This window comes from Lithobates pipiens, unplaced genomic scaffold (genome assembly GCF_037356315.1).
Source record: "Lithobates pipiens isolate NorthernLeopardFrog02 unplaced genomic scaffold, aLitPip1_a1.2 Scaffold_18, whole genome shotgun sequence".
NCBI classification, from domain to species: domain Eukaryota; kingdom Metazoa; phylum Chordata; class Amphibia; order Anura; family Ranidae; genus Lithobates; species Lithobates pipiens.
Window position 1 is genome coordinate 633,476,308 of NW_027507758.1, and position 27,230 is coordinate 633,503,537.

The following is a 27,230-nucleotide window of genomic DNA, read 5'->3' on the forward strand; positions in this document are numbered from 1 at the left end:
TTCATATAACAAGAGGGGACACTTATCTCCTCACTCAGCTGTCAAAAGAAAACATCCGGGCAGTCTGCCAAGTTTTTAAAATGAAACATTGTAACTAATGCCGCGTACACACGATCGAATTGTCCGGCGTACTTAATCCGGCAAACAATCCGGCGGATAGTCCGGCAGACTTTCTACCGAACTGACTTGGCCACACACGGACACACAGAAAGTCCGGCGTTTGCTAGCGCAATGACGTACAGCACGTACGACGGGACTAGAAAAAGGAAGTTCAAGAGCCAGTAGCCAATAGCTTGCTTTTCGTACTTGCTTCTGAGCATGCGTCATTCTTAGTCCGCCGAACTAGCATACTGACGAACGTATTGTCCGCTGAAACCCAGGTCCGGCGGAAAGATTGGACTGCAAAAATACTTTCCAAGTCCGCCGGACTTTACGCTGAGAAAGTCCGCTGAAGCCCACACACGATCAAATTGTCCGGTGAAATGCATTTCGGCGGACTAAGTACAGCGGACAATTTGATCGTGTGTACGCGGCATAACACTTCCTTCAGATCAAAAGGGATAAACTTCTGTGTGTAAAGAAAAAAATCCAGGCAGTCTGCCAAGTTTTTAAACAACATGTAAATGCAGGAAGTGTAACCACTTAAAGTCTAAATCTTTTTCTGACACTTCTTTCTTAAGTTAAAATCAGTATTTTTTGCTAGAAAATTACTTAGAACCCTCAAACATTATATATATATATATATATATTTTAGTAGGGACCCTAGGGAATAAAATGTTAATTGCTGCAATATTTTGTCACGCTGTTTGCCCAGCGGTCTTTCAAACGCAATTTTTTGGGAAAAATACACTTCAATGAATAATAAAAAAAAAAGAAACAGTAAACTTAGCCCAATTTTTTTTGTTTTAATGTGAAAGATGATGTTACTTCACGAGAATCGTGATCTACCTTGTAAGCAAAAAAATAGTGATTCTCATTTTAGCCAGAATAGTGCAGCTCTAGTTCATAGCTTGGGTTCTCCCAAGGAAAGACAAGTAATTTGCACCCCTAACCCACGGACATTTAGCGCTCCCTCAGTCCCTTCCACTCGTACAGTATAAACCGCTTGCCGATCGGCTCACACCGATATATGTCGGCAGAAGGGCATGTACAGGCATATTAATGTACCTGTGCGTTGCCCTTTAAGAAGCGATTTGCGGGCGCGTGCAGCCGCAAGCTCCAGGTGTGTGATCACGGGTCCCGTGGACTCGATGTCTGTAGCAATACCCGCGATCGTCTCAAGGAGAGGAAGAACAGGGAAATTACGTAAACATGCATTTCCCCCTTCTGCCTAGTGGCACTGATCACAGCTCCCTGTAATCGGGAGGGGTGATCAGTGTCGTGTCACACATAGCCCCCCCCCCCTACAGCTAGAATCACTCCCTAGGACAGTGATGGCAAACCTTGGCACCCCAGATGTTTTGGAACTACATTTCCCATGATGCTCTGGCACTCTGCAGTGTAGTTGAGCATCATGGGAAATGTAGTTCCAAAACATCAGGGGTGCCGAGGTTCACCATCACTGCCCTAGGACACACTTAACCCCTACACCGCCCCCTAGTGGTTAACCCCTTCACTGACAGTCACATTTACACAGTAATCAATGCATTTTTAATCGCACTGATCGCTGTATAAATGTGAATGGTCCCAAAATCCTGCCAAAAGTGTCCGATCTGTCCACCATAGTGTCGCAGTCACAATAAAAATCGCTGATCGCCGCCATGACTAATGAAAAAAATGCCATAAAACTATCCCCTATTTCTCTTATATTCACCGACCGACACAGCTCCTCTCTGTAACTAAATGGGTTGTTTGGCCTGCCATTAGGAGAACTAGGCAAAATTGTTACACAATACACAGAAATTTTAGTCCTACCCCAGGGGGCGGACCCTGTGCTAGACAACCCTCCCCGCTGCTCCCAGCAGACTTAGTTTTTATTTTGCCTAGTAAGGAGAATGACCTAGGAACCCTGCAGGCCCTTTTGGTCCATTTTTTTGATGCAGGTTTGATGTTTTTTTTTGCGCAAGATGAAAGATCCTGGGATCTTCTATCAACTACCGGCTGGGTGACAGCATGGTTAATGATATCCTTGTAGTCTCCCCAGTCCGGCCATCGAGTGTGTGCAGGCCGCAGCTAAGGCTCAGCAGGCTACGACATTCCTCAGCTCCAGAGGTGGTCGGTGAGCTTCAATGCTCTGGGGTATACATATGACCGGGCTACTGCTGTCTGGATCACAGTATACCGGGCCAGCAGCTACCCTGTAACTGCGCAGGAGTAGGTCTGTGATCGAATGTCTCCCAGCTCTTCAGGACTGGTAAGAACGGCTCTCCCTGCTTCGTGGGGTGAGCAGCTGGGCATTCCCTGGGGGGTCGATTCGGGGGCCACCTCACCTCCTCATCTTCTATCCCAAGTCCCTCCCCTCCTTCCCCCCTCTGAGGGGGGTGGCTACATGCGCTGCGGGCGGTGAGTGTGTATGGGTTCGCTGGGTTTCTCACCTGTGGGAGCTCTGTGCGGCAATCGTTGGTCCTGGTCCCAGTCTGGGGGGGGGTTCCAAAAGGTGTCTGTGGAGGTTTTTATGGCTGTAAGCAGGCAGCACTGTTCTGTCACCGCATTGCGCTGTCCGGCTGCCACCTTGACTGTGGGAAATGCTGAATTCCCCTTGTGAGCCCCAGCAGCCATCTTCTATAGGATCTCCTATTAGTTACATTGGCAACCATTTTCTTGAAGCCTGAGCGCTCTTTTCATCGCAGGGTCTTGTGACAGCCTTACATGTGCTCTCACATGCTGTTTCCTGTGTCCACTGTGTGTACAGGACGCTGGATGTCTCTTTGCTGAACGCTGGAGCAAGCTCTGCAGAACGTTTCACTGCTGTTATAGACAGCTGCTGCCGACAGTTTTTTCCACTCTGCAACTGGGAACCTCCTAGGGACTACAGGCACAGCTAGTGGCATTCACAGAACGCCCCAGGGTGGTGAGTCTGGTGCTAAGTACCCCTACCCCCCATGCGGCGGAAGCAGGAGGGTGGGACCTTCACTGTCCTAAGTCCCCTTGCAGGTGGCAGACAGGCTAGGGTCAGCATGGCTTCAGAAACTGGTGTTTCTTCCCCCAAAATCCAGGCTATTGCAACCGGGTCACCTGCGGATGGCGCTGTGCCCATGGACACCCTGACGGCAGTCCTTAACTCTTTTGTTGCAAAGATAGGGGCGGTGCGTGGTAGGAAAGGTGCACATAAGAGGCCCCTGCCCCTCGTCCTCTGGGGAGAGCTCTGAGGCAGACTTGGGCTCTGCTGCGGCTGGTGACCCTTGCTCTGACCTATCAGACGTGGCTGACCAGGACCGTTCGGTCAGTGAGGATGAGTCCCCGTCCGGGTCCGTTCGCGACAAAGCGCTAGTTGGAGCAGTTATCACAGCTGTGCGTGATACCCTGAAGATTCAGGAGCCAGCAGATCCCTCTGCTGACGTACCGGCCCCTTTTGGGTCCCGCAAGCCAGCATGTTCACCTAGGGTGTTCCCGTATTTGACTTATTTTGACAAATTCATCTACAGGGAATGGGATCGCCCGCAACGGACCTTTTCGGTCCCCAAAAATTTGCCGGTGCATTACCCTTTTGAGGACAGCCTTCTCAAAAAATGGTCGGTTCCTCTGGTCGTGGACCCCCCAGTATCCAGGTTAAATAAAATAACCACAATCCCGGTTGAGGGGACTCCTGTATTCAAGGATCCCACGGACAGGAAAGCCAAGGCGGTGGCTCGTTTCTTGTTTACGGTTGTGGGGTCAGCTGTGCGACCTGTACTGGCATCCGCACTGGTGTCGCAGACACTGACTGAGGGGGCAAAACTTTTGCACCGCGAATTGGGAGAGCAAAACGCCTCCCCTGTCTGTGTGGAACTAGCAGACCAACTAGTGCAAGGCCTTAAGTACGTTTGTGACGCGGCTCTGGATACTCTCCCTCTGTTAACCAAGGCTTCAGTGTCAGCTGTGGTGCTGAGGCGCCTGATTTGGCAAAAATGCTGGTCTGCTGACCAGGCATCCAAAAAAGCCCTGACGGATCTTCCCTTCCTTGGCGACCGGCTCTTTGGAGCCTTGTTGGATGACATTATTAAAAATGCCACTGGTGGTAAGAGTACCCTACTCCCACAGGCCAGGAAGGCTAAGGAGCCAAGCCACAGACAAGGGCCCTCCTTTTCCGCTCACAAGCAGCTTTTTCGTCCGCCCGGTGCTTCGCCTGAAACGCCCCCAGCCCGACAGGATGCCCACTGACGGTCAGAAGCGTCCCTGGAACCGCAAGCCTAACAAGCCTGTGAACAAAAGTGCTACTGCATGAAGGTTTGCCCCCACCCACATATCGGGTGGGGGAGGGTCATCTTTGGGAGTTTTCAGCCCGATGGACCTCCCGGTTATCCGACCAATGGGTCTGCGATCTGATTTCCACAGGCTACAAGATAGAGTTTCTCTCTTGGCTGCCAAACAGATTCTTCCCCTCCAGCATACCCGCGTCCCCGGTTCGCTGGGAGGCCCTGTTAGGGGCGGTAAGGGACTTGCTGAATCAGGGGGTGATTATCCCAGTCCTGGAATCGGAATGATTCCAGGGGTTCTACTCGAATCTGTTTGTGGTTACCAAGAAGGAAGGGGTACGTCGAATCTTGGACTTGAAATCCCTCAATCACTTTGTGAAAGTGCAGAGATTCAGAATGGAATCAGTTTGCTCAGTAGTCGCTGCACTCCATCAAGGGGACTACCTGGCATCCCTGGACGTCCAGGATGCGTACCTGCACATTCTCATATGCCTTCAGCATAAAAAAAATTCTGCGTTTGGCAGTTGGGGAAGCCCACTACCAGTTTGGGGCTCTTCCTTTTAGCCTGGCATCGGCCCCCCGGGTCTTTACCAAGGTACTGACTCCAGTATTGGCGTTGCTGAGGCAGCGCATGATCGTGATCGTGGGTTACCTAGACGATCTCCTCCTGAGAGCATCTTCCGCCTCAGAATTAGAGGAGGATGTGGCGATCACCATGCAGACCCTACAAGAATTTGGGTGGCTGTTGAACCTAAAGGAGTCGGTGGTTGTGCCAACTCAGCGTCTGGAGTACCTGGGTTTGCTATTGGACTCCAGGGCAGCAAGGGTTTTTCTCCCCTCAGACAAATTGCTGACTCTCAGATCTGCAGTCAATCTACTGATGAGCCGCAAGTGGTCGTCGCTCCGCTTTTGTATGCGGGTGCTGGGGCTCATGGTGGCCTCCTTCGAGGCAGTACCTTATGCCCAGTTCCACACCAGAGTCCTGCAGAAGGAGATTTTGACAAAATGGGACAAATCTCCATTGTCCCTGGATCGGCAGATCCAGTTGAGCCAACCAATCAGGGACTCCCTGATCTGGTGGTTGAGGTCCCCGGTGATTCAGTCCAGAAAATCGTTCCTTCCTCTGACATGGACGGTGATCACTACGGATGCCAGTCTGTCCGACTGAGGTGGAGTGATGGGGATTCAGTTGGCTCAGGGCATCTGGTTGATGGAGGAATCCAAGTTGCCGATCAATCTGCTCGAATTGAGAGTGATCAGGCTATGCCTCCACACTTGGTCGATGAGTCTTCAAGGGCGTCCGATCAGGATACAGTCAGACAACACCATGGCTGTGACGTACAAAAATCACCAAGGGGGAACAAGAAGCTCAGCCGCTGCTCGAGAGGTCACTCACATACTTCGGTGGGCAGAGCGACAAGCTCTGGCCCTGTCAGCTTCTTACATCCTGGGAGTGGAAAATTGGCAGGTGGATTATCTGAGTCGTCAGATGCTGGACCCAGGAGAATAGGCGTTGCATCCAGAGATATTCAGGCTGCTGTGCCTGAAATGGGGCACACCAGATGTGGATCTATTGGCCTCCTGGCTCAATCGGAAGGTGCCACGATTCGTGTCCAGGACAAGAGATCCGTTGGCAGACGCGCCAGTGGCTCAGTGGGATCAGTACCAGCTAATTTACGCCTTTCCTCCACTCGAAGGTCTACATCTCCATGTGTGAGGAGAAAGGGTGTCATCCACGCTCCTTTTCTATATCCAGGATCCTGCTGTTTCTTTGGCTAGGAGTAGACCAGAAATTGGCATTGAGCACCATTAAGGGGCAAATTTCAGCCCTGGCTGTCTCACTCCTTAGTGAGTACCTTTGTTCAGGGGGTGCGGCATGTAGTCCCTCCGGTGCGTCTGCCGTCACCTCCATGGGATTTGAACTTGGTGTTGTTGGCGCTTCAGAAGCCGTCGTTTGAGAATATCAGGGAGATTCCCTTGTTGACCCTTTCACAGAAAGTGTTTTTTCTAGTGGCCATCAAATCGGCCAGGAGGGTTTCGGAATTGACGGCCTTGTCATGCAAGTCACCTTATCTGGTCATCCACAGGGATAAGGTGGTATTGCGTCCGCAACCGTCTTTTCTGCCGAAGGTGGTCTCGGCTTTTCATATCAATGAGGACATTGTATTGTTGTGTCCTAAGCCGAAGCACCCCAAAGAGGTGGCCCTTCATGCTCTCGACGTGGTTAGGGCTCTAAGGGTGTACTTGTCTGCCACAGCTCCCTTTTGGAAGTTGGACTCACTGTTTGTTTCGGTGGCTGGTCCAATGAAGGGTATGGCGGTCTCGTCGGCCACCATTTCCAGGTGGATCAGACAGATTGTAGTCCAAGCCTACGCTCTGAAGGGGCAGGTGCCCCCCTTTACAGTCATGGCCCACTCTACGAAAGCAATCAGAACATCTTGGGCCTTCCGGCACCAAGCATCCATCGCTCAGGTGTGTAAGGCCTGACCTGGTTCTGTCCATACCTTTACCAAGTTCTACAATGTAGACGTCAGTGCATCGGCCGATGCCTGTTTTGGCCGCAAAGTTTTGCAGGCGGCCATGTAGTTGCAATTGCGATTTTTTTTCCTGTTTTTTTTCCGACAAAAACGCAGTACTGTTTGTTAATACACTGTTGCATTACTTCCGCAAGATGTTTGCAGTGTGGGGAATTTCTCCTGTTGAGAATACCCGGTTATATGGCGGTGTGTTTTTCCGTACACTGCTGTTTTTTTGTGGGTTTAGTTTCACTAGTTCCCACTTGCCATGGTGGATGAAGTTTTAATGCTGTCTTTTCCCACCCCTCGTTTGGCACTGCGTGGGGACGTCCCATTTAGTTACAGAGAGGAGCTGTGTCGGTCGGTGAATATAAGAGAAAATAGGATTTTTGTACTCACTGTAAAATCCTTTTATCTGTAATTCACCTACTGACACAGCACCCGCCCCTCCTTTCTCTAAGTTATACTGCTTGTTGACATACTGAGTCTGCTGGGAGCAGCGGGGAGGGTTGTCTAGCACAGGGTCCGCCCCCTGGGGTGGGACTAAAAGTTCTGTGTATTGTGTAACAATTTTGCCTAGTTCTCCTAATAGCAGGCTAAACAACCCATTTAGTTACAGAGAGGAGCTGTGTCGGTCTGTGAATTACAGAGAAAAGGATTTTACGGTGACTACAAAAATCATATTTTTTGTAGACGCTATAACTTTTGTGCAAACCAATCAATAAATGCTTATTGTAATTTTTTTTACCAAGAATACATATCGGCCTAAACTGAGGAAATTTTATTTTTTTAAATATTTTTTTTGAGGATTTATTATAAATATAAAATGTAGAGGTGATCAAATATCACCAAAAGAAAGCTCTATTTGTGGGGAAAAAAAGGACATCAATTTTGTTTGGGAGCCATGTCGCAATTGTCAGTTAAAGCGGCGCAGTGCAGAATCTCAAAAAGTGCTCTGGTCTTTTGCCAGCCAAATGGTCCAGGGCTTAAGTGGTTAAAACCCCTTATGGTACATTTTAGGAGGTACCACTCTTTCTTTTTGTTCTCCTTTCTCTCCCTTTTATCTCTCTCTATCCTAATTTTTTTGTTTCCCCCATCCCTCTCTCTTGCCATCTTTCTTGTGCTTTCTGTTCCTTTTTCTTTGTTCCTCCCCCTCTTTCCTCTCCCTTCCATGTATTCTCTATTTTTATTCTTGTTATTCCTTTTCTTACTCCTTGGTGGGGGGAGATGGAATGAGCGGCAGTGTTGGTGGACGGTCACTGTGTTTCTGGCTTCACTGTGTCTCAGACTTCATGGTGTCTCGTAGCAGTGACACCTATGCCGAAATCAGGAGATAGGGTCTCCTCCAGCCCCTCCTACTTCACATTCCTCACCAGTCAGCCGGCCTCAAGTCTCTGCCCCACCCAGGCCATGAACTGAATGGGCAGCTGCGAAGAGGCTTAGTGGGCGGTCGCAGGCTCCAGGGACAGCCCTGCTGGTCAGCCAGGAAAAGGCTGGGAGAACAGTGCGGGCTTCAGGAACAGCCCAGGATTTGGTATACCCCTGGCAAATCATCATTCAACCCCTGAGGGGCAGGGCCCATGCTAGACTATTTTACACCCTAGGCAAGACCAGCTACTTGTGCCCCCCCAAAAAAAAGGTTTCTCTTACCATCAGTTCAATTTCACATTAAAATTTCACTCTGCGGGCCTTTTCCTTTGGAAATTTTGTTGCAAGTTATTTCATATTTCTAATAATAAATACATCCAGAAGTAGGATATATGGGCATTATAACTAGGAGTCGGCCATGAAGCTATATGAAGGGCTGAGGGGAAATATAAACCTTTTATATTAAAGTAGTACTAAAAGCTGAGACTTTTTTTTTCACGGATATGATCATTTTAAATATAATACACAATACTGGTAAACTTTTACTTTAAATGTAATGCCATACACACACACATATATGATCTTCCCTGCACAGAGCCCTTATAGTCATTGTAAAAATAGGATTTTTGTACTCACCCTAGAATCTTTTTTTCTGTAATTCACCGACCGACACAGCTCCTCTCTGTAACAAAATGGGTTGTCAGCCCTATCACTGGAGATGCCTGTTTTGGCCACAAAGTTTTGCAGGCAGCCGTGTAGTTGCAATTAAATATGCAATCTTTATTTTTTCCTGGTTTTTCGATAAAAACGCAGTACTGTTATGTTAATGCACTGTTGATTACTTCCACAATTGGTTGCAGTCTTGGGGATTACTCCTGTTGAGGATACCCGGTTATATGGTGGTGTTTTTTCTACACACTGCTGTTTTTTTTGGTGGGTTTAGTTTCACTAGTTCCCACTTGCCATGGTGGATGAAGTTTTATTCTGTTTTACCACCCCTCATTTGGCACTGCTTGGGGACATCCCATTTAGTTACAGAGAGGAGCTGTGTCGGTCGGTGAATATAAGAGAAAATAGGATTTTTGTACTCACCGTAAAATCCTTTTCTCTGTAATTCACCCACTGACACAGCACCCGCCCCTCCTTTTTCTCTTTACGTTATACTGCTTGTTGACATACTGAGTTCTGCTAGAGCAGGCTGTGGGGTTGTAGCCTAGGGACCGCCCCCTGGGCGAAACTAAAAGTTCTGAAGTGTTGTATTACAACTTGCCTAGAATCTCCAGTGATAGGGCTGACAACCCATTTTGTTACAGAGAGCAGCTGTGTCGGTCGGTGAATATAAGAGAAAGTTGGATTTTTTTACAATTAATCAACAAACGTGTTATACTTACCGGCTCTGTGTAACAGTTTTGTGCAGAGCAGCCCCGATTCTCCTCTTCTGGGCTCCTCCACCGAAGCTTCTGCCTCCTCCTGCCTTTCCAAGTGCCCCAATAGCAAGGTAAAAAAAAAAAAAAAAACTTCTGCTTTTAGAATCACTTACTCCCTTCTCCTGCCCAGGACTACGTGTCCCATAATGCATTGCTCCTCCCACATTCACAAGTTCTCAGGCACTTACTGACATGTATGGACGGTGTACTGAGCTGACCAACTAATCAATTATGAAAATAGTTGACAACTATATTTTCATAATCTATCATTATTATTATTATACAGGATTTATATAGCGCCAACAGTTTGTGTAGCGCTTAACAAGGTAAAGGAAGACATTACAGTTACATTACAATTTGGTACAAGAGGAATCAGAGGGCCCTGCTCATTAGAGCTTACAATCTAAAAAAGGAAGGGTCAATTGATACAAAAGGCAATAGCTATGGGGGATGAGCTGATGGAGGAAGTAAAAAAGGGTTAGTTAGAAGCAAGAAAGGTTTTCAGGTAAAAATATATTTTTTCAGGTAGAAAGTAAAAGTGTTAGTTAGAAGCAGGATAGGCTTCTTTAACCACTTGCTTACTGGGCACTTAAACCCCCCTCAGTCCCAGACCAATTTTCAGCTTTCAGCGCTGATGCACTTTGAATGACAATTGCGCGGTCATACAACACTGTACCCAAATGAAATTTTTATCATTTTTTTCCCACAAATAGAGCTTTCTTTTGGTGGTATTTAGTTACAGCTCGGAGTTTTATTTTTTGCTAAACAAACAAAAAAAGATGCAAAAAAAAAAAAATCATGTTTTAATAGTTTGTTATAAAATTTTGCAAACGGGTCATTTTTCTCCTTCATTGAAGTGCGCTGATTAGGCGGCACTGATGGCTGCATTGGTGGGCACTGATGGGCTGCATTGGTGGGCACTGATGGGCTGCATTGGTGGGCACTGATAGGCTGCACTGGTGGGCACTGATAGGCATAGTTAAGGCGGCACTAATAGGCACAGATAAGGCGGCACCGATGGGCACAGATAAGGCGGCACTGATGGGCAAAGATGGGCACAGATAGGTACCACTGATAGATGGGACTGATGGGCACTGATAGGTGGCACTGCTGGGCACTGATGGGCGGCACTGCTGGGCACTGATGGGCGGCACTGCTGGGCACTGATGGGCGGCACTGGGTCGCAGCACCTTTGAGGCAGATTGTGGGCACTGTGGGTGGCACTGCTGGATGGCACTGTGGGTGGCATTGTGGGTGGCACTGTAGGTGGCACTGTGGGCACTATGGGCACTGATGGGGGGCACTGATGGGGGGCACTTACTTTTATTCAGGATGGCACGGCGGTGGGCAGGTGGGCACTGGCAGCGGGCAGGTGGTCAGCTGTATTGCTGGCCGTGATCGGCTTTTTTTTTCTCTCCTCGCGCTGTCAGCGCGAGGAGGAATAATAGCCGATTACCGGCTCCGTTTTATCACATGATCAGCTGTCATTGGCTGACAGCTGATCACGTGATAAGGGGTCGGGATCGACCCCTTGCTCAGATCGGTGATCAGGCGAGTCTCACGGACTCGCCGATCACAGAGCGCGCCGCGCGCGCCCCTCAGGGGGCGCGCAGGCCGCTCGTATCCGGGACGACGTCAATAGACGTAGTCCCGGAAATGTAGGTCCGCGCTAATGCCGTCGCAATAGCGCGGATCTGTAGTGGTTAAAGAGAAGGGTTTTCAGGGATCGTCTAAAGATGGATAGATTAGGGAACAGTCGGACAGATTGGGGTAGGGAGTTCCAAAGGATGGGAGAAGCTCTGGAGAAATCCTGGTGGCGAGCATGGGAGGAGGTAACAAGGGAGCTAGAGAGCAGGAGGTCCTGGGAGGACCGAAGAGAGTGGCTTGGTTGGTATTTTTGGGACAGAGTTATGGATGGCTTTGTAAATTATTGTTAGTACTTTGAATTTTATTTGTTGGGTGAGTGGAAGCCAGTGGAGGGATTGGCAGAGAGGGGTGGAGGACACTGAATGGTTGGTAAGGTGGATGAATCTGGCAGCGGCATTCATTATGGACTGAAGGGGGGATATTCTATGTAAAGGTAATCCAATGAGGAGGGAGTTGCAGTAGTCGAGCCAAGCACTAACCAGGGAGCCGCAACCTGGCATGTGGGGACAGACTGGTAGATGTGCCATTGATCTTGATAGAGAAGTCAGGGGAGGGGCATGTGGGGGAGGAAATATTAAGAGCTCAGTTTTAGATAGATTCAGTTTGAGGAAATGGTTTGACAGCCAGGCTGATATGTCTGTTTTAAATCAGTGATGTGTGGGGAGACTGATGGAGTGAGCTGAGGGGTAGAGATAGATTTGGGTGTCATCAGCATATAAATGGTAGTGGAAGCCATGGGAGGCTATCACCTGACCCAGGGTGGATGTGTAGACGAGGGGCTAAAAGGATTCCCACTCCACCTCTCTTCCATCCACTGGGTCTGGGGGAGTGAGTCCAGAGAAGGCCACCAAGGGAGAGGAAGGCAGGAGAAGCAGTGTCAGATTCATGAAGTCAGTTTTTCGGTAATGGCAAGTAGAGTAAAGAAATTCGTGATAAAGAGGTTGTGGAGGGAGGTGAGTTTGTGACAGACAGAGCGTTCATTCCAGAGGGCACAGGAGAAGATATGTATATGCCCTCCATGTGCTCCTCACTGTGAAAGTCAGTTATAGGTGTGGGCAGTGGCTAGTTTTTTTGTTACAGGAGAAGGGGAGGCTGGTTTGGGAAGAATAGAAATGGAAACCGAGTTCTGTGGATTGCAGCTGCTGCCAGAGGGTGTAGGGTGATGGGAGCGTTGGGCACAGTTAAATAATGGAGACCCAGGGTTTGGGGATAGGTTACCAGAGATTAGGAGAAGCAGAAGGGTGAGAGAAGTAATGCGGGAGTGTGATTTATATGAAGGGACATGCCCCAGCATCCTGGAGGCTTTATCAGCATGTGGGTGTAGAATGAGCAGGAGTTGGCGAGTGCAGTAATAGGGAAAGGGCAGAAAGGAGGGTGAGATTATATATATATATATATATATATATATATATATATATATATATATATATATATAAGCAGAGGGGTGGAGGAAAGAGGACAGAAGTGGTAGAGAACACACGTTACAGAGTGGAAGGAGTGCTTAATAGAGAGACGGGTCACCCACAGCCTGTTTGGTGCTTTTCAGCGCAGTTTGCTATGTATGTTCGCTTCATGCAATCACTGAAGTGCAGAGCTTGAAATGCATCTCACTTGTATAAAAAATCACTTAGAGCAGCCTTTCTCAACCTCTTCAACACAGAGGAACCCTTGAAATGGTTTGTCGGTCTCGGGGGAACCCCTGCTAAAAATTTTAAATCTGTAAGCCCTTGTACACACGGTCGGACATTCCGACAACAAAATCCGACGGACATTGTCCGAAACTGGGGTTGCATACACACGGTCGGACAAAGTTGTCGGAAAATACGATAGTTCGGAGCGTGATGACATTCGTTTGTTATGATGGGTCTACGTTCAGGCTAGTAGCCAATAGCAAAGTTGTTGGAAAATCCGATCGTTCGGAACGTGATGACGTTTGTTCATTACGACGGGACTACGTTGAGGCTTGTAGCCAATAGCTTTGGTCTCGTAATTTGATCTGAGCACACGTGGCACTTTGTCCGATCAGAATTCTCTACAAACGATCGGACAAAGTCCGATCGGATCATGTTGTCGGAAAATTTTATATCCAGCTCTCAAACTTTGTTGTTCGGACATTCCAACGGAAAAAGCCAGATGGAGCCCACACACGGTCGGATTATCCGACAACACGGTCCGATCGGACAGTTTCCGTCTGAATTTCCGACCGTGTGTACAAGGGCTTAACTCGTGATACATTAGTGTGATGGTCACTGGGAAGAATGGTCCTTACATTTGTGGTCATTGGGAAGATCAATGGTGTCAGTGGGAACTTATCTGAGAGGCGGAAATTGCCCAATTCTGAAGGAACCCCTAGCAACCTCTGGAGGAACCCTGGTTGAGAATCACTGACTTAGAGAAAGAATCACTAAAGGAAAGAACTGCAACAACATTACCCCCAGCAATGTGCTGACCCCATAAGGGTGCTCTAGTTTTATACTGTTAAGGTTGGGGTGTTTTTTTGTTAATTAATAGATCACGAGATAACATAAGGATGGCTGACAATCAGAGCAGGCCTTCAACATCCTAAAGTCAGACCAGCAGCGATGTAAAGATAAGATCAGCACATAAAACTTTGGTAAGACACGACAGAGCAACACAAACATCATAATGATGCAGACAGGGAACAGATGGTGAAGGCGACAGAACAAAATACACACAGACACAGTGACAGCAAAGTTTCCAGTTTTCCAGTTATGGGTGGATGTGACTCAGCTGGGACATACCTGTGGAGGGAAAAAGAAGAAATCTTCAGATTAGACATTCAGATGAGGCAGAGCTTGAAGTGCATATCAATCAAAGTATAAAGATTCACTTGGAGAAAGAAACACTAAAGGTGAGAACCCCAGCAACGTGCTCCCCAGCAACGATAGCCTTAAAGGCTATCTTTAAAAGAGCAGAACAGTAGTTATCTCCAGTCAGACTGCATCAGTAAAAAAAAGCCCAACGGAGGGACATTGGGAGGAGGAGCTGGGAGGTCAGTGTGATGTCATAGGACATATAGACTCTGGATGGAGGGACATTTGGATGGGGAGATTTGAGGGGCCCTCTATATGAGGCTCCTGTGTAAACCAAATCATTGTTCCTGGGTGTGTCCTACCTCTCCTAAACTGAAGCGTGTACTTTGACCTTTACCATACAGAAATCTGTCAGGAATGTGTGAAAGTAAGCTCTCATGTGATCAGGTGACGTGCGGAGGAACGGAGTGTAAATAGCAGACAATTTTCTCCAGAGCTCCTAATGGTGGGGATGGATTTTGCTGAGTGTTGGTGCCAAGTTTCCACCCCCCGGGATCACTGCAGGTGTGGAGAAAAGCTGTGTAAGAGGATATGGAGGAGAGATGAGGAGGAGATCCAGGAATCAGGATAAAGGTCAGGACAAGCAACAGACGAGCGCATCCAAGAGATGAAGCCGGGGTCACTACACAGAAAATCAATCCAAGGAAACAACAGGCAGGACGAGGAATAGCAAGAAGGAGCTCAGAGACAAATGAGAATATTGCTCAGCCAATGGGAGATGATCTCAGCATGACTTACATAATGAAGGAGATGAGGGGGAGGGTAGGAAGTCACTTATGGTGACGATAGAAACATGGAAATTCAGCTGGTTCAGCAGGGATCGGTCACATTTCCATCCATGTGTGGTCACTGCCGGATAAAAGTCACTCCATCAGCGGCTGCAGCCAATAGCTTCATCACTGATCTGTGTATTCTGAGAGCGGAGGAGCGCCCCCCATTGTCGGAATACAATAGTGCAGTGGGGAGGATCCCCCCATCCCCCTCCAAAGTGTGGATTGGGGAATTACTTCCGTTTTTTTCCTCTCATCCCGCTGGCTGAACGATAAAACTGAACCATGTATGGCCAGAGTTGGAAGGAAGATATATTCATCATCAACTGATTCCCCTGAAGGGGTTAATCTAGGTTTCCACACTGTATATGTGTGTATCATCATCTGCTGGAGATAAAAGACATCACAGTGACTATGGAGGAAGAGGACTGACATGACGGGGGGGGGGGGGGTTACTGGGTGTAAATAGAAAATAAGATCTTATTACCTCCTCTGCTGCTTCGTCCAGTAATGTCTTCTCTCTACTTCCTCTCAACTCACCTCTCACTCGGAACTTCCTGCCTGTACCTGACATCACTTCCTGTCTTCCATAGAGACTTTCTGTCTGGGCAGGTGTGAGATCACCACCTTGTGGAGCTCAGAGGAACTGCAACCCCCCCTCTCGAAAAAAATCTCTGCTGTGTGTATGTACTGTATATCCTTATAGATGGGTCATCTCCACTCCCACCAAGGGGAATAGAAATATATTACTGCTCGGGGGGGAGACATTTTGGCCCCTTTGATTTTGCAGTAAAATTGATGTCAGATTTAGTCATGTAGAACATCTGTTATATGGATACAAAGAGCCCCAGCCGAGAGTAAAGGGTGGAAATGGCTCCTGATCCCCAGATTTGGGCAATTATGTCCCCAATATAAATAGAATAAAACCCGCGCTATGTGTAACAACTCAAATACCTACAGAAATAACTTATACCAGACTGCTGCTGTAACAAAGGTAAGTGTTCCCTTTATCAACTAGAAGAGCATTATGTGTCACAGCGCTGTCCTATTGTGTGTGCACATAAATCATCACAAATACACTAAGCTACCAGTGTTGGTGACTCTGGTAGCTTTTCATCTACCAAAGTCACCAACATCCTTCACACTCTCCTCACCTCCAATGGCAAAGGAACCGGATCCTCCTCGCTCACTCCTGCAAGTATTCTGCGCTTTCTGTCGTCTCCCTCCTAGACTCCTCCTCCTCTGACCGCTTTTCCAGCAGGAGCTCCGCCTCTTTATACACAGAGCTTCGCCCCTTCATACACACTCAGAGCTCCGCCTCTTCATACACACTCAGGGCTCCGCCTCTTCATACACACTCAGGGCTCCGCCTCTTCATACACACTCAGAGCTTTGCCTCTTCATACACACTCAGGGCTCTGCCTCTTCATACACACTCAGGGCTCTGCCTCTTCATACATACTCAGCGTTCCGCCTCTTCATACATACTCAGCAGACATTATATAAATTTGGTTTAGGCCCAAGAATGCTGCGGTGGATAGAGGCCTTATACTCTAACCCTACAGCTCAGATTCAGGTGAATGGGACCCTATCAAACTCTTTTGGGCTTTATAATGGCACACGTCAGGGATGCCCACTATCTCCCTTACTTTTCGTATTCTCTTTAGAACCTCTCTTGGTTTCTATAAGAGCGAACCAAGGTATTGAGGGAATAAAAGTATCAGAGAATGAGCATAAGATATCTGCATTTGCAGATGATATTATGCTCTATATAACGAACCCCAAACAGTCCCTTCCTAGGATTCTGCAGGAGCTGGAGGAATACGGGAATGTTTCGAACTTTAAGATCAATAGAGAGAAAACTGAGATATTAAATGTCTATTCTCCCCCAGAGGAGAGAAGAGAACTTAGAGCTCTTTTCCCCTTTGTGTGGAAAGAGAGGGGCCTGAAATACTTAGGAATATACTTATCGACATCAGTTACAGATTTATATCAAGATAATTATCTCCCTCTTTTAAATAAAATTAAACAAGATCTTAAAGGTTACCCTGCACACAGACTGTCATGGTTTGGCAGGATAAATGTAATTAAAATGATGATTCTGCCAAAGGCTCTATATATCTTTCAGAGCCTCCCGATAAATATCCCAGGGGCCTATTTTAAAATTATTAAATCCCTGATTCAGAAATTTATATGGAACAAAAGAGGAAGTCGCGTTTCTTATAAGGTAATGAATAGGCCTAAGGATAAGGGAGGGGTATCTCTCCCAGATTTTCAAAAATATCATTCAGCAGCGGTAATGAGGAGAATTTTGGATTGGGTTTACAACGCTCCATATAAAAAGTGGGTATCACTGGAAGATAATATGAGTAATGTTGCCCTGAGTCAGACCATTTGGATTCCAATGAAGTTTAGGGGTCTCTCTAGAAGAATATCCCCGATTACAATGGAAACATTAAGAACATGGGATGGGGTACTCAAAGGTACAGAAGGACAAAATAACAATAGCCCTCTAATGCCCCTGTCAGGAAATAACTATTTTCCTCCGGGGAAAGAAAACAAAATGTTTCAGAAGTGGGCGCATAGGGACATATTAAGGTTAAGGGATGTGTTAAAAGTAAATAGCTTATGCTCATTGGAGGAGATACGAGAGAAATATGGAAGAACACCATGGGATGGATGGAGATACAGACAACTCCAACATTTTGTTGAGTCCCTTCCAAAACCTCTCCGCTCTGGTGACAATTTAAACCCTTGGGAGAAATTGATTGACCGAGGAGGAGCGGGCAGACAGGGGATCTCTAAGATATATAGGACCTTAATATCTTTAATGGAGGATGAGGCGATACCTGCTTTTGGGAGGTGGGAAGGGGAATTGAATCAATCAATCCCAGAAAAACTGAAAGGGAAAGTTATAGACTATACCCACTCCACTTCAATAGATACGAAGATCCAAGAAATGAACTATAAATTATTGGTTAGATGGTATTATGTTCCATCGAAAATGCATAAGATTAACAAAGACTTATCACCCCTCTGTTGGAGGGAGTGTGGGAGGGAGGGAACCCACGCCCATATATGGTGGCAATGCAGTGCAATCCAGTTATATTGGGAAAAAGTGGTGGGCTTAATTAAAGAGATCGATGGGAAGGAAATAGAACTGGATCCCTGGAAATGTTTGTTTCACGCGGCCGAGGGCCCTAGGGAAAAATATAGAAGAGCATTAACTCCATTTTTGCTAAATGCAGCGAAAGTACTGATCCCGAGATATTGGAAAGTAAAGGAAACACCAGGGATAAGAGATTGGTTTAGGGAAATAGATAGATTGAGGATTATGGAAGAACTAATATACCTTCAACGGGGAGCCGAAATTAGATTCCAGGCGACTTGGAGGAACTGGATGGAATTTAGAAAATCCTCAATATATCTTGGAATTATGGGGGATGGAGAGGGCGTCTAGGGGAGGGAGGCAGGATGCATATACTTCATAACCCCTTATAAATTTTTTTTTTTTTATATAAAGGAGGGAAGAGGAGAAGGGGGAGGAAGGAAGAGAAAGGGAAAAGATCCCTTTCCCCCTTTTTTTTTTTTTTTTTTTGTGTGGGGGAGGAGATGGGGGGACCCCTTGTCCTAGGGTCCTTTAGGGGGTTTGTCTGGGGTTTTTTTGTTGTTTTGGTGCCTTTTTTGTCTCTTTTCCCTTTTATTTTTTTTTTTTTTTTTTTTTGTAGAAGGGAGTGGGGATGGAAGGAGAGGAATCCCCACCTTACACAAATCACAAATTGGAATTAAGAAAAAGCGTCACGTGGGAGGGGTAACAAATATGGGTAAGATAAAATCACAAAAGGATAATTTTAAACACATGAGGAGAGGAGGAGGGGGTGTTTTTTTTTTATTTTTTTTATTTTTTTCCCTCTCTCTCTTCTTCTTCTTCTTCCCTCTTGGGATATTTAAGATCGATCCGGTCGGACACCCAATGTGTACTTTTTTTTTTTTTTACTGTCTGTTTTTATGTGAATGTTGAAAATACTGAAATAACATGAATGTTAACTAAAGTGATTTTTAAAAGTATGTATAAGGAATATTTTGTACTGTTCTTTTTGTAAATGTGGAAAACGAAATAAACAATATTTAAAACAACATACATACTCAGCGTTCCGCCTCTTCATACACACTCAGAGCTCCGCCTCTTCATACACACTCAGAGCTCCGCCTCTTCATACACACTCAGAGCTCCACCTCTTCATACACACTCAGCGCTCCTCCTCTTCATACACACTCAGAGCTCCTCCTCTTCATACACACTCAGAGCTCCTCCTCTTCATACACACTCAGAGCTCCTCCTCTTCATACACACTCAGAGCTCCGCCTCTTCATACACACTCAGAGCTCCGCCTCTTTATACATACTCAGCGCTTCGCCTCTTCATACACACTCAGAGCTCCGCCTCTTTATACATACTCAGCGCTTCGCCTCTTCATACACACTCAGAGCTCCGCCTCTTCATACACACTCAGGGCTCTGCCTCTTCATACACACTCAGAGCTCCACCTCTTCATACACACTCAGGGCTCTGCCTCTTCATACACACTCAGGGCTCCGCCTCTTCATACACACTCAGAGTTCCGCCTCCTTATACATGCTCAAAGCTCTGCCTCTTCATACATACTCAACGCTCCGCCTCTTCATACACACTCAGAGCTCCGCCTCTTCATACACACTCAGAGCTCCGCCTCTTCATACACACTCAGGGAGGAGAGAAAGGGGAATGATATACAGTACATACACACAGCACAAGGCCGTGTTCACACTACAAGATGTTTCTTGAGCTGCAGTTCCCCTGAGCTCCACAAGGTGGTGATCTCACCTCTACCTAGACAGGAAGTCTCTATGGAATACAGACAGGAAGTGATGTCAGGTACTGGCAGACATCCCATTTGGAAGGACGTAGAGAGAAGATACTGCTGGATCTGGCGGCAGAGGAGGTAATACTTAAATTAACCCCTTCATGGAGGATCAGTTGATGATTAATATATTTTCCTTCCAAATCTGGCCATACATGGTTCAGTCAGCGGGATGAGAAGAACAAACTGAAGTGATTCCCCCATCCACACATCTCTCCTCCATATCCTCTTACACAGCTTTTCTCCACACCTGCAGTGATCCTGGGGGGTGGAAACTTGGCACCAGCACTCAGCAAAATCCATCCCCACCATTAGGAGCTCTGGAGAAAATTGTCTGCTATTTACACTCCGTTCCTCCGCACGTCACCTGATCACATGAGAGCTTACTTTCACACATTCCTGACAGATTTCTGTATGGTAAAGGTCAGAGTTCACTCTTCAGTTTAGGAGAGGAAGGACACACCCAGGAACAATGATTTGGTTTGCATGGGAACCTCATACAGAGGACACCTCAAATCTCCCCATCCAAATGTCCCTCCATCCAGAGTCTATATGTCCTATGACATCACACTGACCTCACAGCTACTCCTCCCAATGTTCCTCCATCCAGAGCAGGGGGATTTGATTTAAATCATAATTTTTAAATAGTAACTGTCATCTCCGTCCTGCAGTGGCTCCTCCTCTGACCTGCTGTTGGCTCACCGAAAGTCCCATTCATTTTAATGGGACGGCTGGTGATGGGGCAGTGACACAACAAGGTGAGGGACGTGGAGGCAGCAGGTGAGTGGATGCCGCTAACAGACGCTGCCATGATGGATCTGAAGTGACAGGGGCTCTTTAACCACTAAACAACCACCCATAGCCGATTAACGGCTTCAGGGCGGTTGTTTAACTCTGAGAGGCAGTTAATGGTTCCTCCCTCCCCCTCTCTGTACCGATCGGTACAGCGGAGGGGAAAGAGATCGGTGTCAGCAGCGCTGTGGGGTGCATCTGCAGTGCCCACATCACTGCTCACCGAATTTAACCCCTCCATACCCTGGCAATACTCTGCAATGCCAGCTAATACTCTGCAATACCAGGCAATACTCTGCAATGCCCGCCAATACCCGCCAATACTGTGCAATACCCGCCAATACTGTGCAATGCCAGCTAATACTCTGCAATGCCCGCCAATACTCTGCAATGCTCGCCAATACTTTGCAATGCCTGCCAATACTCGGTGATACCCTGCAATACCCAGCCATAGACGCCCCCCCCCCCCCCTCGCCGCCCTCCGGTGCTTCTACCGACTCGCCAATACCTGCCAATACCCTCCAATACTGTGCAATACCCGCCAATACTCTCCAATACCCGCCAATACTCTGCAATACTAGCCAATACTCTGCAATACTAGCCAATACTCTGCAATACTAGCCAATACTCTGCAATACCCGCCAATACTCTGCAATACCCGTCAATACTCTGCAATACCCGCCAATACTCTGAAATACCCTGCCATAAATTGCCATACCCAGTCATACTTGGAGATACCCTGCAATACCCAGCCATACTCGGTGATACCCTGCAATACCCAGCCATAGACACCCCCCCCCTCGCCGCCCTCCGGTGCTTCTACCGACTCGCCAATACGATCAATGCCAGAATCTTTTTATTTTATTTTTATTTTTATTTCAGGCTTCCCAGCCTAGAGGTGAGATGCGGGGTCTTATTGACCCCATATCTCACTGTAAAGAGGACCTGTCATCCCATATTCCTATTACAAGGGATGTTTACATTCCTTGTAATAGGAATAAAAGTGATCAAAAATTTATTTTTGGGGAAAAAAATTAAAGCGCCCCTGTCCCCATGTGCTCGCATGCAGAAGCGAACGCATAAGTAAGCCCCGCCCACATATGAAAACGGTGTTCAAACCACACATGTGAGATATCGCCGTGATCGTTAGAGCTAACTCAAAACATGTAACCAGTAAAAAAAAATTAAAGCGTCGCCTATGGGGATTTTTAAGTAGCGAAGTTTGGCGCCATTCCACGAGCGTGTGCAATTTTGAAGAGTGACATGTTAGGTATCTATTTACTCAGCATAACTTCATCTTTCACTTTATGCAAAAATTGGGCTAACTTTACTTTTTTTTTTTTTTTTTTTAAGCACAAAACTGTTTTTTCCCTCAAAAAAACACATTCGAAAAATTGCTGCGCGAATACCGTGTGAGATAAAAATTTGCAATGACCACCATTGTATTCTCCAGGGTCTTTGCTTAAAAAACATATATAATGTTTTGGGGTTCTGTGTAATTTTCTAGCAAATAAATGATGATTCTTACATGTAGGAGAGAAATGTCAGAATTGTCCTGGGTGCTCCAGAACGCCTGATGGCGCTCCCTGCATGTTGGGCCTCTGTATGTGGCCACGCTGTGTAAAAATCTCACACATGTGGTATCGCCGTACTCGGGAGTAATAGCAGAATGTGTTTTGGGGTGTAATTTGTGGTATGCATATGCTGTGTGTGAGAAATAAACTGATAATATGACAATTTTGTGGAAAAAAAATCTTGATTTTGCAAAGAATTGTGGGAAAAAATGACAACTTCAAAAAACTCATCATGCCTCTTACTAAATACCTTGGAATGTCTTCTTTCCAAAAAGGGGTCATTTGGGGGGTATTTGTACTTTTCTGGCATGTTGGGGTCTCAAGAATTGAAATAGGCCGTCAGTACTTCAGGTGTGATCAATTTTCAGATATTGGCACCATAGCTTGTGGACTCTATAACTTTCACAAAGACCAAATAATATCCACCAATTTGTACTTATTTTTACCAAAGATATGTAGTGGTATAAATTTTGGCCAAAATTTATGAAGAAAAAATTACTAATCTGCTAAATTTTATAACAGAAACAAAGAAAAATTCATTTTTTTACAGAATTTTCTGTCTTTTTTCTTTTATAGCACAAAAAATAAATAACCGAGCGGTGATTAAATACCACCAAAAGAAAGCTCTATTTGTGTGAAAAAAAAGGACAAAAATTTCATATAGGTCCAGTGTTGCATGACGGAGTAATTGTCATTCAAAATTTGAGAGCACCGAAAGCTGAAAATTGGTCTGGTTATTAAGGGTGTTTAAGTGCCCAGTGGTCAAGTGGTTAATATTTGCAAACAAAAAGAAAGTTTCCCATTTAGAATAATAAGCTGTCGGGTTAGTAAAATGGTGATATCAGAACCGATTCAATCATACAGTTTGTAGTGTACATAGATTTGTAAAACAATGGGATGAAGTAATGTTCCTGAACGTTGTTTTATTTCATGGTTACTGTGAATTTGTGTGAATGCATCGATGCAGTGCATGTTATCTCAGCTTGCAGAAATTGGATTCATTGAATGAGTTCACCAAAAATGAAAATATTGCAGAATATACAGAGTCATGCTACCTAACTAAGCTCTATTCCATGCTAAATAAACAACATTTTAAATGTATCTTATATGGAAAACTATCTTTAGATTTTTACACCAAATGCATTTTATTAACCTCCCTGGCGGTATGATTCAGTCTGGAATTAGGTGCTGAAAGCGGTACAATTATTTTGCATGGAAATCTGGCTTTTATTTTGTAGTCCTGTAATTCTTAGGAATAACGCTCTTAAATCTGTTCAAACCAGAGTCTAGCAGACATCCCAGGTATGATAAAGTTTATAATATAATAAAGAATAATAAAAAATATTCAATAATGTAATCAAATCCTAAAACACTGAAAAAGGGACACTTTTTGGTTGCTATGGACAATCTCCAAATTCCAGGCAGAAAAAACTGTATTTATAATATAAAAGTGCATGCAGGGCATTGCACAGACCACTAGGGACAAAGGGGGTGTGTAATTTTGTAATACAGCACTATAATCTGTAAGATTACAGTACTGTGCGTGTTTTGTGTACTTTTACTTTTTTGAATTTGCTGCCGTTCTCCGCTCCCGTGCGCCGTAACGTCGCAGGGAACGGAGCTCGGCGGCATTCGGCACTGTGAATCGAGCGGAGGACAGCTCGATCACACAGCGCGGCGGACATCGCTGGATCCAGGGGACAAGGTAAGTAACTCTCCCTGTGTCCACCCCTGCATCGAGCGATGCGATCCCGAGTCTGGCTCGGGGTTACCGCTCCTGTAATTAAAATCCCAACCCGAGCCAGACTCGGGATTACCGCTAGGGGGGTTAAAATACATTTTATAAGCATAAAAAAAATTATTTAAATAAAACAAATCTGATTATTTAAAAAAAAAATCATTGATTTGTATCCTCCCTGATCCAGAGTCTATATGTCACTATGACATCACACTGACCTCACAGCTCCTCCTCCTAATGTTCTCTACCTGTTTTTTTTTTTTTTTTTTTTACTTGTGCTCTTAGGATGTGGGCGGACCCTTGGCATCCTCACTAGCAAAGTAGGACTGTTGGTCCTGCATTGTATGTAATGACGTCAGAATGTCTGCAACAAGCTTTTATCCTGCATAGTGTGGGGGGTCCTGTGTGGGTAAATTGTATCTCTGTCTGAAGTGGGGCCTTAATATAATGCAAACCTGAATGATGAGGTGAGGAGGATTCTGGGAATATCATTTGATTTTGCTATTTGTGTTCAGATCTAGAGTTTTCCTCCTGTGAAGTCTGGAGATCATATGACATCACATTGCCTCCACCTCCCTCCCTGATAGAATAGAGAAATACAAAGAAGATTCTAGAAGTCACCAGAGAGATGATGGAGGAGAGGTGAGGAGGATTCTGGGAATTCTGGGACATTATCCAGTAACAGACAAGGGATGTGTCTGGATGGTGACTGTATCATTGTGTGTGTCAGGTTCCTATAAGGTGTCAGGATGTCACTGTCTATTTCTCCATGGAGGAGTGGGAGTATTTAGAAGGACACAAGGATCTCTACAAGGACGTCATGATGGACAATCAGCCGCCCCTCACATCACCGGGTAAGAGGAGACTTTATTGTAAAGGAGAGAGCAGTACGGAGGCTCCACCTAGATCCCCCATCATCTGATAAACACATAGAAACAATGTATTCAGTCAGTGTGTGTGTTTCCTACAGATGGATCCAGTAATGGGAACCCACCAGAGAGATGTCCCCGTCCTCTGTATTCCCGGGATTCCACACAGGAAGGTCACACCATCCCCCACCATCATCAGGTAGATGAGGAACAATCACTGATAGTATCATTAGGATCTGTACATTATCTGCATTGTTACCATTGATGTCATTTTTATTATATATTCAGAGTGGAAACCTGAGAGAGTCTAAAGTTGAGGGTAAAGAAGAGATAAAAGAGGAGGATGATGAGGATGGGGTGATGGAGGAATCAGAGTCTCTAAAAGGACACAAAGATCTGTACCAGGACACCTTGGTGGAGTCATCCAGCTACAGAAACCCACCAGAGAGATGTCCCCGTCCTCTGTATTCCCGGGATTCCACACAGGAAGGTCACACCATCCCCCACCATCATCAGGTAGATGAGTGACAATTATTGGTTGTTCTGATTTATACACAGCATGATTGTTACAATGAATGTTTTATTATATATTCAGAGTGGAAACCTCAGGGATGGTAATATTGTTGTTAAAGAAGAGTATAAAGAGGAGGATGAGGAGTATGGAGTGATGGAGGAGTTTTCAGAAAGACACAAGGATATGATGGAGTCACCTAATACCAGGAACCTACCAGAGAGATGTCCCTGTCCTCTGTATTCCCGGGATTCCACACAGGAAGATCACACCATCCCTCACTATTACAAGGTTGGTGGAATGGTGCATCTAGAACATGGACTGCTAGAGATGATGTGTGGATTTTCTATGTGATGTCACAATATCAAAGCTTATATCTTACAGATGATATTCTCTCTCATTTTCTTGGTTTAGAGTGGAGATCCAATCGATATAGAATTTGAGGTGAAATCAGAAGAAGAAGAGAGGTATGTGAGGGATGATCAGCAGTCTATGGAGGAGGATGGAATAACGGGGACATTTATAGAGGAGGACACTCCTACAGAGATAAGCACAGGTGGGTCATTAACACTCGAAAATGTTACGTAAATAACAAAATATACAGCGCTGTCTACACAATAGCAGCTGGGACAAAAGTGTAAAATAAACAGAGATATATATGAAAAATGTGCAGCGCTAAGCAAATAATGATCAATATCAAAAATAATACACGTTTCACCAAAATAGGCATCATCTGGGATGGTCATTCAGGATTTTTGTGACTGTTACCCATTTATGTTTTGAACTTCACTCCTTTGGAATAAATTTGGGACTTGTCTTTTGTCTTGTTTTTTTTTTTTTTTTTTGTTTTGTTTACACCTTGGACATTAATTTCTCATGGAACGCGTCACTATTTATATTGCATTTTTTTTTCATATGTCAATTTTATTTTTGATATTGATCATTAGTGTGTAGTGCTGCACATTTGTCCATTTATATCTCGGGTCATTAACACTAAATACATTCCTCCCCCCATACTGCTCACTGATTGGTCCAGAGTAGGGCGGGGACTGGGTGATATCAGCCTGTAATCCCCTGGTCACTTTCCTGAGCTGTGTTCCCCGTCCTGTATTCCTGTATTTCTCTCCGATAATCTTCCTTCTCTGTGCTGCCGACACAATTTATGTATCTAGACTGGATTTATGGAGATTCTGGGGATCACCTGGAAGAAAAATGTTCTTTTTTTTTTTCACCATACATTTTGCTCTACCTTGGGCACGTGCTTTGGGTCTTCTGCATCATGCCCAGGTCTAGCATGATGTCTGGCAGAGCAATTCTCCCAGAGTTCCCTTTTTTTTTTTTTTTTTACAATCAAATTTTAATTTTATTATAAACTTCAACATTTCCAGTCAACATTTTACATTCTTGTATTCCATAGTTTTACATTAAAAACACCAAAATAAACCTTACAAGAAGGACCTGAGTGCAAAATTATCTTGTCGAAAATTTATACCAATTAAACTACCTCCCCCCTCAAAAAAGAAAAAAAAAGAAAAATTTTAATTCTCTCCCCCTCCTCCTCCCCTCCTCACCCTTCTCCTCCCTTCCTTACCCCTCCCTTCCTCACCCCTCTCCTCCCTTCCTCACCCCTCCTCTTGTCTCCCCTCCCCTCCTCACCTCTCTCCTCCCTTCCTCACCCCTCCCCTCCTCACCCCTCCCCTCCTCACCTCTCTCCTCCCTTCCTCACCCCTCCCCTCCTCTCCTCCTCACTCCTTCCCCCTTCCCATTCCATTCCTTCTACTTTGAATCATGTTTTCTCCTACTGTGTCCTTCTGTGTCAAAAAAAAAAAAACTCTTTAACCGCTTTAGCCCCAGAAGATTTTACCCCCTTCCTGACCAGAGCACTTTTTTTTTTTTTTTTTTTGATTCGGCACTGCGTCGCTTTAACTGACAATTGCGCGGTCATACAG

At 45.7% G+C, this 27,230-nt stretch overlaps 2 protein-coding genes across 3 annotated transcripts in view; both read left to right on the top strand.

Moving 5' to 3' along the window:
* LOC143986888 (uncharacterized) overlaps positions 1-27,230 on the top strand; it is a 99,616-nt gene that overhangs the window by 60,154 nt on the left and 12,232 nt on the right. Inside the window, exons 15-16 of the mRNA XM_077485292.1 lie at positions 25,321-25,572; positions 25,696-25,837. Of these exons, the coding sequence (XP_077341418.1) occupies positions 25,321-25,572; positions 25,696-25,837 (394 nt within the window). The remainder of the gene's footprint in view (positions 1-25,320; positions 25,573-25,695; positions 25,838-27,230) is intronic.
* The window catches only part of LOC143989592 (uncharacterized), a 110,573-nt gene that overhangs the window by 33,589 nt on the left and 49,754 nt on the right, over positions 1-27,230 (top strand). Inside the window, exon 1 of one of the 2 annotated variants that reach the window (XM_077489798.1) lies at positions 19,801-19,878. The exons of the other annotated variant lie outside the window; for it this stretch is intronic. The gene's annotated coding sequence lies outside the window, so the exon portion shown is untranslated. Of the gene's footprint in view, positions 1-19,800; positions 19,879-27,230 lie in introns of those variants that run through there. 2 annotated transcript variants of the gene reach the window in all.